General features: G+C 39.2%; 1 protein-coding gene across 4 annotated transcripts in view; it reads left to right on the top strand.

Annotated features, from left to right (window-relative positions):
• dars2 (aspartyl-tRNA synthetase 2, mitochondrial) overlaps window positions 1-13,832 on the top strand; it is a 94,029-nt gene that overhangs the window by 61,792 nt on the left and 18,405 nt on the right. For 3 of the 4 annotated variants that reach the window (XM_072274332.1, XM_072274331.1, XM_072274334.1), the window contains 6 exons: window positions 3,401-3,470; window positions 5,406-5,585; window positions 6,570-6,677; window positions 7,465-7,527; window positions 11,397-11,549; window positions 12,798-13,016. In XM_072274332.1, the coding sequence (XP_072130433.1) occupies window positions 3,401-3,470; window positions 5,406-5,585; window positions 6,570-6,677; window positions 7,465-7,527; window positions 11,397-11,549; window positions 12,798-13,016 (793 nt within the window). The remainder of the gene's footprint in view (window positions 1-3,400; window positions 3,471-5,405; window positions 5,586-6,569; window positions 6,678-7,464; window positions 7,528-11,396; window positions 11,550-12,797; window positions 13,017-13,832) is intronic. The other variant, XM_072274333.1, reaches the window with a different exon arrangement.

The following is a 13,832-nucleotide window of genomic DNA, read 5'->3' as shown; positions in this document are numbered from 1 at the left end:
GAGGGGTGTAAAGTGAGGGTAGAAACAAAAAGTACTATGGAGAAAAGTAAAAGTGGCAGGCCGACAAATCCAGGGCAAGCATTAAAAAGGGCCACTTTTCAGCATAATTGTATAAGGGCTAAGAGAGTTGTAAAAGAGCACCTGAAGGCTTTGTGTGTCAATGCAAGGAGCATTCGTAATAAGGTGGATGAATTGAAAGTGCAGATTGTTATTAATGATTATGTTGGGATCACAGAGACATGGCTCCAGGGTGACCAGGGATGGGAGCTCAACGTTCAGGGATATTCAATATTCAGGAGGGATAGACATGAAGGAAGGGGAGGTGGGGTGGCGTTGCTGGTTAAAGAAGAGATTAACGCAATAGAAAGGAAGGACATAAGCCGGGAAGATGTGGAATCGATATGGGTAGAGCTGCGTAACACTAAGGGGCAGAAGACGCTGGTGGGAGTTGTGTACAGGCCACCTAACAGTAGTAGTGAGGTCGGAGATGGTATTAAACAGGAAATTAGAAATGTGTGCAATAAAGGAACAGCAGTTATAATGGGTGACTTCAATCTACATGTAGATTGGGTGAACCAAATTGGTAAAGGTGCTGAGGAAGAGGATTTCTTGGAATGTATGCGGGATGGTTTTTTGAACCAACATGTCGAGGAACCGACTAGAGAGCAGGCTATTCTGGACTGGGTTTTGAGCAATGAGGAAGGGTTAATTAGCAATCTTGTCATGAGAGGCCCCTTGGGTAAGAGTGACCATAATATGGTGGAATTCTTCATTAAGATGGAGAGTGACATAGTTAATTCAGAAACAAAGGTTCTGAACTTAAAGAGGGGTAACTTTGAAGGTATGAGACATGAATTAGCTAAGATAGACTGGCAAATGACACTTAAAGGATTGACGGTGGATATGCAATGGCAAGCATTTAAAGGTTGCATGGATGAACTGCAACAAATGTTCATCCCAGTTTGGCAAAAGAATAAATCAAGGAAGGTAGTGCACCCGTGGCTGACAAGAGAAATTAGGGATAGTATCAATTCCAAAGAAGCAGCATACAAATTAGCCAGAGAAAGTGGCTCACCTGAGGACTGGGAGAAATTCAGAGTTCAGCAGAGGAGGACAAAGGGCTTAATTAGGAAGGGGAAAAAAGATTATGAGAGAAAACTGGCAGGCAACATAAAAACGGACTGTAAAAGCTTTTATAGATATGTAAAAAGGAAAAGACTGGTAAAGACAAATGTAGGTCCCCTGCAGGCAGAAACAGGTGAGTTGATTATGGGGAGCAAGGACATGGCAGATCAATTGAATAATTACTTTGGTTCTGTCTTCACTAAGGAGGACATAAATAATCTTCCAGAAATAGTAGGGGACAGAGGGTCCAGTGAGATGGAGGAACTGAGCGAAATACATGTTAGTAGGGAAGTGGTGTTAGGTAAATTGAAGGGATTGAAGGCAGATAAATCCCCAGGGCCAGATGGTCTGCATCCCAGGGTGCTTAAGGAAGTAGCCCAAGAAATAGTGGATGCATTAGTGATAATTTTTCAAAACTCGTTAGATTCTGGACTAGTTCCTGAGGATTGGAGGGTGGCTAATGTAACTCCACTTTTTAAAAAAGGAGGGAGAGAGAAACCGGGGAATTATAGACCGGTTAGCCTAACGTCGGTGGTGGGGAAACTGCTGGAGTCAGTTATCAAGGATGTGATAACAGCACATTTGGAAAGTGGTGAAATGATCGGACAAAGTCAGCATGGATTTGTGAAAGGAAAATCATGTCTGACGAATCTCACAGAATTTTTTGAGGATGTAACTAGTAGAGTGGATAGGGGAGAACCAGTGGATGTGGTATATTTGGATTTTCAGAAGGCTTTTGACAAGGTCCCACACAGGAGATTAGTGTGCAAACTTAAAGCACACGGTATTGGGGGTAAGGTTGGGTGGAGAGTTGGTTAGCAGACAGGAAGCAAAGAGTGGGAATAAACGGGACCTTTTCAGAATGGCAGGCGGTGACTAGTGGGGTACCACAAGGCTCAGTGCTGGGACTCCAGTTGTTTACAATATATATTAATGACTTGGATGAGGGAATTAAATGCAGCATCTCCAAGTTTGCGGATGACACGAAGCTGGGTGGCAGTGTTAGCTGTGAGGAGGATGCTAAGAGGATGCAGAGTGACTTGGATAGGTTGGGTGAGTGGGCAAATTCATGGCAGATGCAATTTAATGTGGATAAATGTGAAGTTATCCACTTTGGTGGCAAAAATAGGAAAACAGATTATTATCTGAATGGTGGCCGATTAGGAAAAGGGGAGGTGCAACGTGACCTAGGTGTCATTATACACCAGTCATTGAAAGTGGGCATGCAGGTACAGCAGGCGGTGAAAAAGGTGAATGGTATGCTGGCATTTATAGCAAGAGGATTTGAGTACAGGAGCAGGGAGGTACTACTGCAGTTGTACAAGGCCTTGGTGAGACCGCACCTGGAGTATTGTGTGCAGTTTTGGTCCCCTAATCTGAGGAAAGACATCCTTGCCATAGAGGGAGTACAGAGAAGGTTCACCAGATTGATTCCTGGGATGGCAGGACTTTCATATGAAGAAAGAATGGATGAACTGGGCTTGTACTCATTGGAATTTAGAAGATTGAGGGGGGATCTGATTGAAACGTATAAGATCCTAAAGGGATTGGATAGGCTAGATGCAGGAAGATTCTTCCCGATGTTGGGGAAGTCCAGAACGAGGGGTCACAGTTTGAGGATAGAGGGGAAGCCTTTTAGGACCGAGATTAGGAAAAACTTCTTCACACAGAGAGTGGTGAATCTGTGGAATTCTCTGCCACAGGAAACAGTTGAGGCCAGTTCATTGGCTATATTTAAGAGGGAGTTAGATATGGCCCTTGTGGCTACGGGGGTCAGGGGGTATGGAGGGAAGGCTGGGGCGGTGTTCTGAGTTGGATGATCAGCCACGATCATAATAAATGGCGGTGCAGGCTCGAAGGGCCGAATGGCCTACTCCTGCACCTATTTTCTATGTTTCTATGTTTCTATTTCAGTTACAGGCATAAATCATTAATTCCAATAATCTTGCCATTAAATTCAGCCACTAAGAAGGCTTTCTTTCCCAGTAATGTCAATATGGAAGAGATTTTGGTATTGCTACAGTGTGTCTGCAAACTAGTACTTCTTTCAGTAAAGTTTTAGGCAGAATTTCAATTGCTGAGCAGCAAACTTGTATAACAGGCAGTACATGCAGAAATTCATATGTATAGTTTTCCCCAAAAAGTCCAAAAGAATTATGAGATTGCAGATGCAATTATCATTAACGGCTGGAAAACAGGCTTGTAAACTTTCAGTTTCATTTCCAGGAGGGATTTGGGTTATTGCACTGTTTCACTTGCAATATCATTTCTGCAGGTACTTTCAGGTGGCACGTTGTTATAGAGATGAGGGTTCAAAGCCAGACCGGCAACCCGAGTTTACTCAGGTGAGCTATGGTGAGTTTGGAACTTGGAGGGAAGGTAAATGAACAGTATGTTTAATTCTTTGTTATGTTAATGAAACTTCAATTTCTGGTGGTAATAAATAATTCCACTTAAATGGATGTTGCCTTGTAGCAAGTTTTGTTGTGCAATCACTCATATGATGTTCTCTTAAGGGGTTTTGTATTGGTGAGTTCTCAGGTGGCTATAGAGACCAATCTGGGATCCACATATTCTGTGCAGTGTGGGCATAAGTAAGTGGTGGCTGTTAATTCATGTTTGGGTCTTTTAGTTGTTCAGCCTCTCCTTTTGGAGCTGCCATTTGCTCTCTGCAGCACAGTAGAGATCACGCTCGTATAGCACTGCTCCCTCTTGGACAGATTTCCTCCAGGTCCATCTATTGAGTGTAGCGTCTTCCCAGTTTTTAGGTGTAGTGTTGAATTTCTTCAGGTTGAATTTGTTGTTTCCTTTGCCCACCAGGGGCTCACTGACCTTCCTTCATCTGGGAGTTAAAGATCTGTTTGGTGAGACATGAGTTAGACATCGGTTAACATGACTTATTCCTTGGAGTTGGTGTTACTTTATCAAGATGGAGATGCTGTTCATGTTCGCCTCCTCCAGTATACTGGTGTTAGTGTTCCTGTCCTTCTAGATGATCATCAAAATCTTTCATAAGAATCTTTGGTGGTATTGTTCTAGGGCTTTCAGGTGCCTACTGTAGGTGGTCCATGATTTAGCTTCATGCAGTAATGTAGAAAGGGCAACCAAAAAGTTTGTCTGGACCTGTAGGTCACAGTCTTCAAAGACTCTTTTCCTTAATCTTGCTTAGACTCCACTTGCACCACTCATGCGGTGGTTGATCCCTGAGTTGATGTCTGCTTTTGAGGAGAAATGCTGCTAAGGTCCAGAAAGTGTCTACATTTTCAATGATAATATTGTCAACTTTTATGGAAGCAACGAAGTGTATCAATGGGTGTGCTATTGGCACTAGCTGCATGTGTGTAAGAAGTAGGAATTCTGAGATCCTGCAAGGTTATGGTAAGACAACACCAAGTATTGGGAGTAGTTGTGATCTCATTATTCAAGGAAGGATAAACTTTTTGGAGGAGGTCATGCAAAGAACCAATTTTGGGAATGAGGGAGTTTTTCCAAGAGGAATACTCGAGCAGCATAGTCCGTATAATGGAATTAGGAGGGAAACCCTCAGAGAAGAAACAACTATCATTGAATCACATCAAAGTCTGGAGGTTTGACAGTGTAGATTGTGTGATTATGTTCCCTTAGCTGGCTGAGGAGTTATGGTGTCAGAATAGTGTTGATCACTTAAAACTTCTGAGTTTCTTTGAACATTCGCATGCTGTGTCATTAAGTACATTCAAGGGAGGTGCAATTTTGAACTACCTGGGAATTAAATATTAAGGACATTGGAAAGTGGAACTCAAATCAAAGATTAGATTAGCCACAATGTTGTGGATAGTAATCTTCATATCCACTTTCTTCTCAGTTTTGAATGTACCTAATGAGTTTAAACCTTCAAAGAAACTACTCACCTCAGTATTTAGTCTCCTCTAAAATAGTGCATGCATGTAATTTGCCTAGCTTGCTTTCTTTTATTTGCTTATTTTTACATAGGTTTGAGACATAACCATATGGTCAATGATTTGTAGTTGTTTTTTGAGTCTAGATAATGTAATTTTAAGATGTAAATTCTAGTGCTTCTCAGTCTATTGTAATGTAACCCATGATATAAATTAAAATAAAGCTGCAGTTCTTGCAGCCTTAAATTTCCAACCTGCTCTCTCACTACTTTAAGGCTTAAAGAAGTGACTAACTTCTTTAAATAAGTGCTCTTGAAGTGTACTGCTTTGAGATTAACTGGTACAAAATATGTTGTTCACATTTTATAGTATCTATCTCTAATTCTCTGGTATCCTTTTCAGATCGACGTTGAGATGTCTTTTGTAGACCAGATGGGGATTCGGAAGCTGGTTGAAGGATTACTAGAGTACTCCTGGCCAGAAGAGAAAGGACCCATTGCTACACCTTTTCCATCCATGACATATCAGGAAGCCATTGACAACTATGGCATTGATAAACCCGATACTCGATTTGGAATGAAGGTGTGTTTTCTCAGAATGGGGTGTATGCTCTCAAAACATCCTGAAATATATTCTTGATTTTTTAGTAAGTAAGAGAGGTTCTGGTGGATCAGTTTCCCTACCACAAGGCAGAAGACCTGAAAAATGCATTCACAGTACATAGTGAAATATTCATTAATAACAACTTGCTTGTGTATTGATCCTTTAAAATTGTACGTTTCCCACTAAATTGCATAAGAAGGAAATAGAGGCTGCGGTACTCGTAATTTTTAAGGAGACTCTTAAAAGAGGTGCATTTAAAGCTTGCAGGGTGGATTCCAGAGTCTAGGGCCTGGATTGACCTATGCATGAGATCAGCCACAGAAAATCAGGGATGTGCAAGAATTGCAGACCCTTTAGCTAGGTATGTTGGAGTGGGAGTGCAAGTTGTGAAGGTAGAGAACATTGAGGGACTTGCAAGTAAGAATTTTATATGTTAGATATTGCCAGATTAGTTGGATCAGTTGCTACTGAAGGCCAGCAGGAATAAAAGCTAATTGAAAATTGATATTTGGGATTTGGCAGTTTTGAATATGATAATTAATTGAGGATAAATCATGCAATGGAAGCTGAAGAAGGTATTAGAATAATGGAGTAAAGAACTTCAGCTGAGGGTTTTTGCAGTTGAAACAGAAAGGAAGTAGAAGTGGTCAGCCTTGATGAAAAAGATCCAAGGTTGTATATCTAGCTCAGCTCAGCTTTCTAGATCTCTGAATCATGTAACACTACTCTTAATTATAGGACTTGGTTATTAACCATTTGCTTTAGGAGCATTTTCATTGTACTGTATAATACTAGTGCTATTTGATCAGTGGATAAATTCTAAGTATTTCTGATCTGCCTTGTTCAATTTCTCTAGTATTTATTTTGAAGTGTTTAATTTATCTGCTGATAAAATTGGAGTTAAAATTACTTGTGCTGTCAAATTATTTCTCTAAAGTATACTTCTGTTTTTTAAAAAAATAGATTATTGACGTCAGTGAAGTGTTTAGAAATACAGAGATTTCCTTTTTGTGTGATGCACTCTCCCAAACCTGTGGTGTTGTACGGGCAATCTCAATCACAGAAGGGGTGGTAAGTGTAACAACATTAAGGTTTGCCCATGGAGTATCTCTGTCCTCTCTGTTTGATCTGTAATTTTATATGCAAAATCACTACTTATTTTACTACCTAAACTCTTGTTCTCTTTGCTCTGGCTATTCTTTATGTTTAGCCCAATCAGTTTCAACATCTAGTTTGCATTGTATATCACTTGCTGTAGTGTATTGTGAACTTTGAGACTTCCCACAACTGTTCTTCATTTCAGTTTTACTATTTGAGAATCCATTAAGTAATAAAATAATGTTGTGTCATTAGCCTGCGGACTATTGTAAAATGTCAGAACATGTGTAGCAATGCATTTATCTGAGAGTGGTGTACTTTAATAAAACACAAAAGTTACGGGAAGGTTGATAATAACAAGGTCCAAAGTAATACGTTCATATATAGCATATTGAATTTAATTTCAAAGTCTAATTCATTAGTGTACAATGTTCAAAAATATTATTTGAGTAATTAATACAATTACAGATCTGTAAAAGGATAATTTATCTTAAGAATAATTGGGCTTTTACTGTGGGGTTGTTCAGTCAAACATGAGGTAAAATTCTAAGATGTAAATCGATGAATTTTAAGTTGATAGTTTGAACCATACAGTCATACAGAGAGGGCCCAGTAAAGGCCCAAGTAGATGGACAGTCAGCATCCCATCTGTTCCGACACTGTCCTAATAGAAATAGAATCTCACACTTTGAGTGGGAGAGAAATAGAAATAAAATCATACTTTTTATATTTAATTGTATCAGTATTTTTATTCTTTCAGAAACTTTTGAAAAAGAAGGATTTGGAAGATCTCAAGAAGTTGGCAAACACCCAGTTTAATCAGGTAATTTAGTGATACCTATTGTTTTTATAGAAAGTGATTTTGCAAAGATTCAGGTTATATACAGTATGTATACACTGTAAGCTGGAGCTTACTCCCTTTCAAGATCAATTGTGTTGTAAAGTATAGAAATATGCTTTTATAATCTAAGCAGCATAGTTTCACAACTACTTGGTAAATCTTGCTGTATTCCAGATCACAATCTATATCGTCACAGTTCTGAGCAGGTTCTTAAAATTTGAAGTGTTGTTATACAAGATCACAATTTTATGGAAAATCTTGTCTTTTGGATAATAATAATAATAAAATATCAAAGGTGCCAGCTCAAGCTCATTGTGTGTTATTTATTAACCAGTTGATAGAAAATGAAACAAGTTTTCTAAGTGAAGTGGCCAAATGATTGCAGGTCATGTTTTAGTTGTGGAACTGTGCAAAATGCTTGCATTAACAATATGAAGGTACTCTTGCCGCTTATTTAAAAAAAGACACCAGACAATAAAGTCATAAGCGAATAAATAAACTATTAAGTTTAAAATTAAAGTGAGTTTCCATTAAGCATCGGATTAGGCACATAATAGCACGAGGATTTGTTGATTAAATAAGAGGTTTGAAAGTTCTGTCACAGTAATTCAGCATTGATAGATACAATTGATAAAAGAGTGACTGGGAATGGATGTGAGCCTCAGATGTCAATAATAGCTTGTAGCAGATGTCCAGCAGATGGAGCTCATTGTGGGGGTGTAAGCTCATCTCACATCTGAAAAAAGGCAAAACACAAGTTTTTAAAAAACACTAGATATTACTTGGACCAAAGGGATTGGAATGCTTATTTACAAAACTCACTTTAAGTTTGTAGACAGATATAAAAAACATTTAGAGATCAAAATTTCATGAACTTTTTTTTCCATCTTGTGCAAGGGTGAGAAAATTTATTTATAATGAACTCTGATTCAACCCCATTTGCAGCATTGTTTTCATTTTGGGGCATGCCATCTCTGGAAAGGCAAATTGCTTAAAAAGGAAAAAGTTGATTTTCACAAAAATAATACAATGGCTTATATTATGATGGCAGCTTGTCTAAACTCTATTTCTGTGAGGTACAAAATTATGTAACTAAGTAGTTTAAAATAAAATACTTGCTGGAGTGGATGCAGAGAATGTATTTTACTTTGCTGGAAAATATAAAACAAGCTGAGATCTTAAAGTAAGATCCAGGTCACTGAGGAGAGATCTCTGAAAGTGATTTTCCTCCCTCCCCCCCCCCCCCCCAACCCTAAGGGTGGATTAAAAACAAACTACCCTGTTTCTCTCTTCCTAAAACACTACCGTTGACCAATCTGGATGAAACCTTCACTGAGTTCAAGTTTTTTGGAACTTTGACTTGTCAGGCTGTTAAGTATTGCTTCTCAGATCTCAACAGGTACAGGTTTTCCTGATACTTTCTGTCCCCTTTTAATAAGTTACCTCAATCATGACTGTGATGGTGTAGTTCCTTCCAAGAGAAATAATATCATATGGATTTGAAATTTTTAGTATTAGCTTTTATGCCTTTCAGTAAGGCTGTTGCCTCAGTTTTGTAGACACATTTAAAATATTTCTAAGGATTATTTTTCTGTACATTTTCATTGTAAACATTGACAATTTGTCAAACAATTATGTATAACACAAAGAAATAATCACATAGCATATGGTTTTAAATGGGAAGGTAATGTTTAGATAAAAATAGTAGGAAAGTAGATTTCCTGGATGAACCTGAACATTTACCTTGAAGTTTTACATAGCACAGGTCCAGGAGAAAGTAGCATGGAATTATTTATGATGCGTAGATGCTGTTGTACATTTCTAAATCATGACTCCAATGTTATTATACCAAACCAAGTTTCCTTCGTTAGGTTAATGTGAAGGGGTAATATAGAAACATAGAAAATAGGTGCAGGAGTAGGCCATTCGGCCCTTCGAGCCTGCACCGCCATTCAGTATGATCGTGGCTGATCATCCAACTAGAACCCTGTACCTGCCTTCTCTCCATACCCCCTGATCCCTTCAGCCACAAGGGCCATATCTAACTCCCTCTTAAATATAGCCAATGAACTGGCCTCAACTGTTTCCTGTGGCAGAGAATTCCACAGATTCACCACTCCCTGTGTGAAGAAGTTTTTCCTCATCTCGGTCCTAAAAGGCTTCCCCTTTAGCCTCAAACTGTGACCCCTCGTTCTGGACTTCCCCAACATTGGGAACAATCTTCCTGCATCTAGCCTGTCCAATCCCTTTAGAATTTTATACATTTCAATAAGATCCCCCCCTCGATCCTCTAAATTCCAGAGAGTATAAGCCTAGTTGATCCAGTTTTTCATCATATGAAAGTCCTGCCATTCCAGGAATCAATCTGGTGAACCTTCATTGTACTCCCTCTATGGCAAGAATGTCTTTCCTCAGATTAGGGGACCAAAACTGCACACAATACTCCAGGTGTGATCTCACCAAGGCCTTGTACAACTGCAGTAGTACCTCCCTGCTCCTGTACTTGAATCCTCTTGCTATGAATGCCAGCATACCGTTCGCCTTTTTCACCGCCTGCTGTACCTGCATGCCCACTTTCAATGACTAGTGTACAATGACACCCAGGTCTCGTTGCACCTCTCCTTTTCCTAATTGGCCACCATTCAGATAATAATCTGTTTTCCTGTTCTTGCCACCAAAGTGGATAACCTCACATTAATCCACATTAAATTGCATCTGCCATAAATTTGCCCACTCACCCAACCTATCCAAGTCACCCTGCATCCTCTTAGCATCCTCTTCACAGCTAACACTGCCGTCCAGCCTCATGTCATCCGCAAACTTGGAGATGCTGCATTTAATTCCCTCATTAAAGTCACTAATATACACTTTGTAAATTGTAAACAACTGGGGTCCCAGCACTGAGCCTTGCAGTACCCCACTAGTCACTGCCTGACATTCTGAAAAGGTCCCATTTATTCCCATCCTTTGCTTCCTGTCTGCCAACCAATTCTCTATCCACATCAATACCTTACCCCCAATACCGTGTGCTTTAAGCTTGCACACTAATCTCCTGTGTGGGACCTTGTCAAAAGCCTTTTGAAAATCCAAATATACCACATCCACTGGTTCTCTCCTATCCACTCTACTAGTTACATCCTCAAAAAATTCTGTGAGATTCGTCAGACATGATTTTCCTTTCCAGTTAAAAACTGCTTCTGCTGTGCTGGTCATTGATTGGCCCGTTCAAAGGATGCAGCAGCTCTTTCCCATTGGTTGCCTTGCACACCACGGCACCGGTGTCCAGTTCTGAGTTATTCAGGGATATAAGAATAGCACATAGGAGAGTCATGCTGGCTTTCCTTTGTCTCCAGTGGCTCCTTTACACTGAGGTTGCAACCAGTGCTGAAGAACCATTAGGAAATTATGCTACAAATATAGGAGGACCCATGCACACACTTTGCTAGGTACCTGTTGAACGTTTAGTTTTGCAGTTGTATAACTTGGGGAGACTTAAAGTACCTGCGAGTTTGAAGTGTTAATGCTTAGTGTCATAGCTTTTGTAACTTGGGATGGCTTAGATGTTAGTTCAAATATTTTACTCTTTGTTAAGGTGCTTAATTGTAATCAGTGTCTTCTGTCTCACTTACCAAACCCATGAACCTGCTTCACCATAACAGTTATTTAGTTACCTGTTCTGCTATCCTTCCAGAAAACCACTTCCAATACAAAATCCTGGATTGAGATGGTCTTTTCATCTCAGTCACAAAATGCTGCTAGACGTAAGAAACTGAACAAGAGAAAATGAGTAACCACTGTAGAAATGGAAGATAATTCTTCCTCTATCACTTGTGATTCCTCTCACCCCACAGGACCTAACATTTTTTGCACTGCATTCTGATGGGACATGGAAATCTCCATTTGCCAAATTCCTTACAAATGTGGAACGATCTCAGCTATGTCATGCAACGAATCTCCATAATGATGATGTTCTGATACTTGCCACAGGTGATCAAGCAAAAGTAGTAAGTTTTCCATTAAAAATTATTAGAAACCAAACATTAATTTGTAAATGCATAGATTCATAAAGGACAATTGGAAATAATTAATATCCAATTAACCAAATTGATGAACTGCCAAAGGTGCTGTGCATTTTAATGTGGGCTGTCAACAAGTATTCAGTAGTGTCATACCAGATCCCCATTAAGATGGATGCTCAAAGAATTAAGACAAACATGGTAGTACAAATAAAAGATATGTTCAGTAATAAGATTTAAAGGAAATGATAAGAAATTTTACACTGGGAAGTGGCTTTTAGTAAAGTTCCCCAATGATCATGCTCCATTACTCCAAGCATAGTTCCAAACTGCAATGTAGTCGATAGTCATTAGCATCGGTATAGATTTCAGGATGATAGGTTTGTTGGACAAGAATCATGCATTCAAATGAGAAGTGATGCAGTTTGGAAGGACTAGTGTAGAATGACTGTATTAAGCCATAAGACATAGGAGCAGAACTAGGTAATTCAGCTCATCATCTCTGCTCTGCTCTGTGAATAATGTGATTAATGTCCATGTGCAGAAACACAAATATGGCAAATTGGGGAAATTTCTAAGATTTATAAATACAGAAAGTTAAAGTAAATGTATTATAAAACCTTATCTTATTAGACTTTAAGTGGAATTTTATGGCAGTTCTAGGTGAACACACTTCTGGAACAGAAGTTTACAAAGGATGAGGAAATTCTGTTGTAGAGCTGAGTTAGCCAGATAGATTTCACAGGTGATGAAAGTGTGTAGAAAAATTCCTTGTGGCATTTGAGTCACTAACCATTGGCAAAAGAGTTAACTGGGAGAGGAGGTAACTGGAACATTCTACCTGAACAGGCAGTGCAAGTAGATATAGCAATATTTTTTCAGAAACGGGGTTCTGGAATTAAAATAAAAGAACCACGTGGAATAATATTTGAGCTGATCCTGGATGTCTTGTACCGTATCTACATTGTACCTGCAAACAAAGATGAGTGAAGCATACTTTTGATTTTGATAATACTTTAGAAATAATGAGCATTGTTGATAATTCAGGCAAGAGTTTAATTCTAGAACAGCTTTTGAGCTCTAGATATACTCAGGTGGAATCACCTTCCTACCTTTGCACTGTTGTGTCCTAGCTTACATTCAGACTAGCTTTCAAGTTTTCCATTGTACCTCTGTCATATACAGTGTGTGATCTAAAATGAGTTGAGACATTTATACTAGTATCTTTTCTCTCAGAGTGCTACATTAGGGAAGTTACGGCTAGAATGTGCCAACATACTGGAGTCTAGAGGTATTGCAGTCCGAGATCCAGATATGTTCAATTTCCTCTGGGTTCTTGACTTCCCATTGTTTCTACCAAAAGAAGAGAGACCTGAAGAGTATGAATCCGCACATCACCCCTTCACAGCTCCTAACCCAGATGATGCCCATCTTATTTACACAGAGCCTGACAAGGTAATGGCATCTAAACATAAATCATAATGGCAAATTCTTAGATCAATGGGAATCCTCAAATACAATTGATACTTTGTTAATTTTTAAATAGAGGTTCTTACATTTTTATGCCTTCAGATATAGACACTGAAATGCTAGTATCTAATGCACCAGCAGGCCTTTGATTAGAAGATCATTAGATTGTGCAATTATGAAAAAAAATCTCAAAGCTCATTGGGGGAAACAATACTTGGAGAATAAGTCTCCTACATTTCATAATGGTTGACTTAATAGCAGGAATATTGCAAATGGTTTTGACGTTAGCTCACCAAAGAGATTCTCAGGCAGCAAGGTCAAAACTGTAGCAAACCCACAAAAATACAAAAAAAGACTGTTTTAGGGTCTGTAGGGTTTATTCTGTGTTTCTAGGACCAGTACAAATATATTCAGGTTCCTAAGTAGCCATGTGAATAATTGATATTAGATGGATTTTGTTTTATTTGAAATTTGTGAAGATTTGCTGCTACATCCAGAATATGCTGAGAGACTCTTCAGGCCCTTTCAAAGAACTTAGAACAGTCCAGCACAGTATGGGCCCTTCAGTTCATAATGTTGTGCCGACCTATATAAGCTACTCCACGATCAGTCTAACCCTTCCCTCTTCCCCTCCATTTTCTTACATTCATGTGTCTATCTAAGTCTCTCAAATGTTTCTGTTGTATCATCTTCTATCGTCGCCCCAAGCAGTGCATTGCAGGCACCTACCACTCTGTCTAAAGAAAAACCCGACCCCTGATATCCCTAAACTTTCCTCTACTCGCCTTAAGCAGACGTCCT

Source organism: Mobula birostris, chromosome 12 (assembly GCF_030028105.1).
Source record: "Mobula birostris isolate sMobBir1 chromosome 12, sMobBir1.hap1, whole genome shotgun sequence".
Taxonomy (NCBI): domain Eukaryota; kingdom Metazoa; phylum Chordata; class Chondrichthyes; order Myliobatiformes; family Myliobatidae; genus Mobula; species Mobula birostris.
Note: the sequence above shows the minus strand (reverse complement) of the source record. Positions and strands in the feature narration are given on the sequence as shown.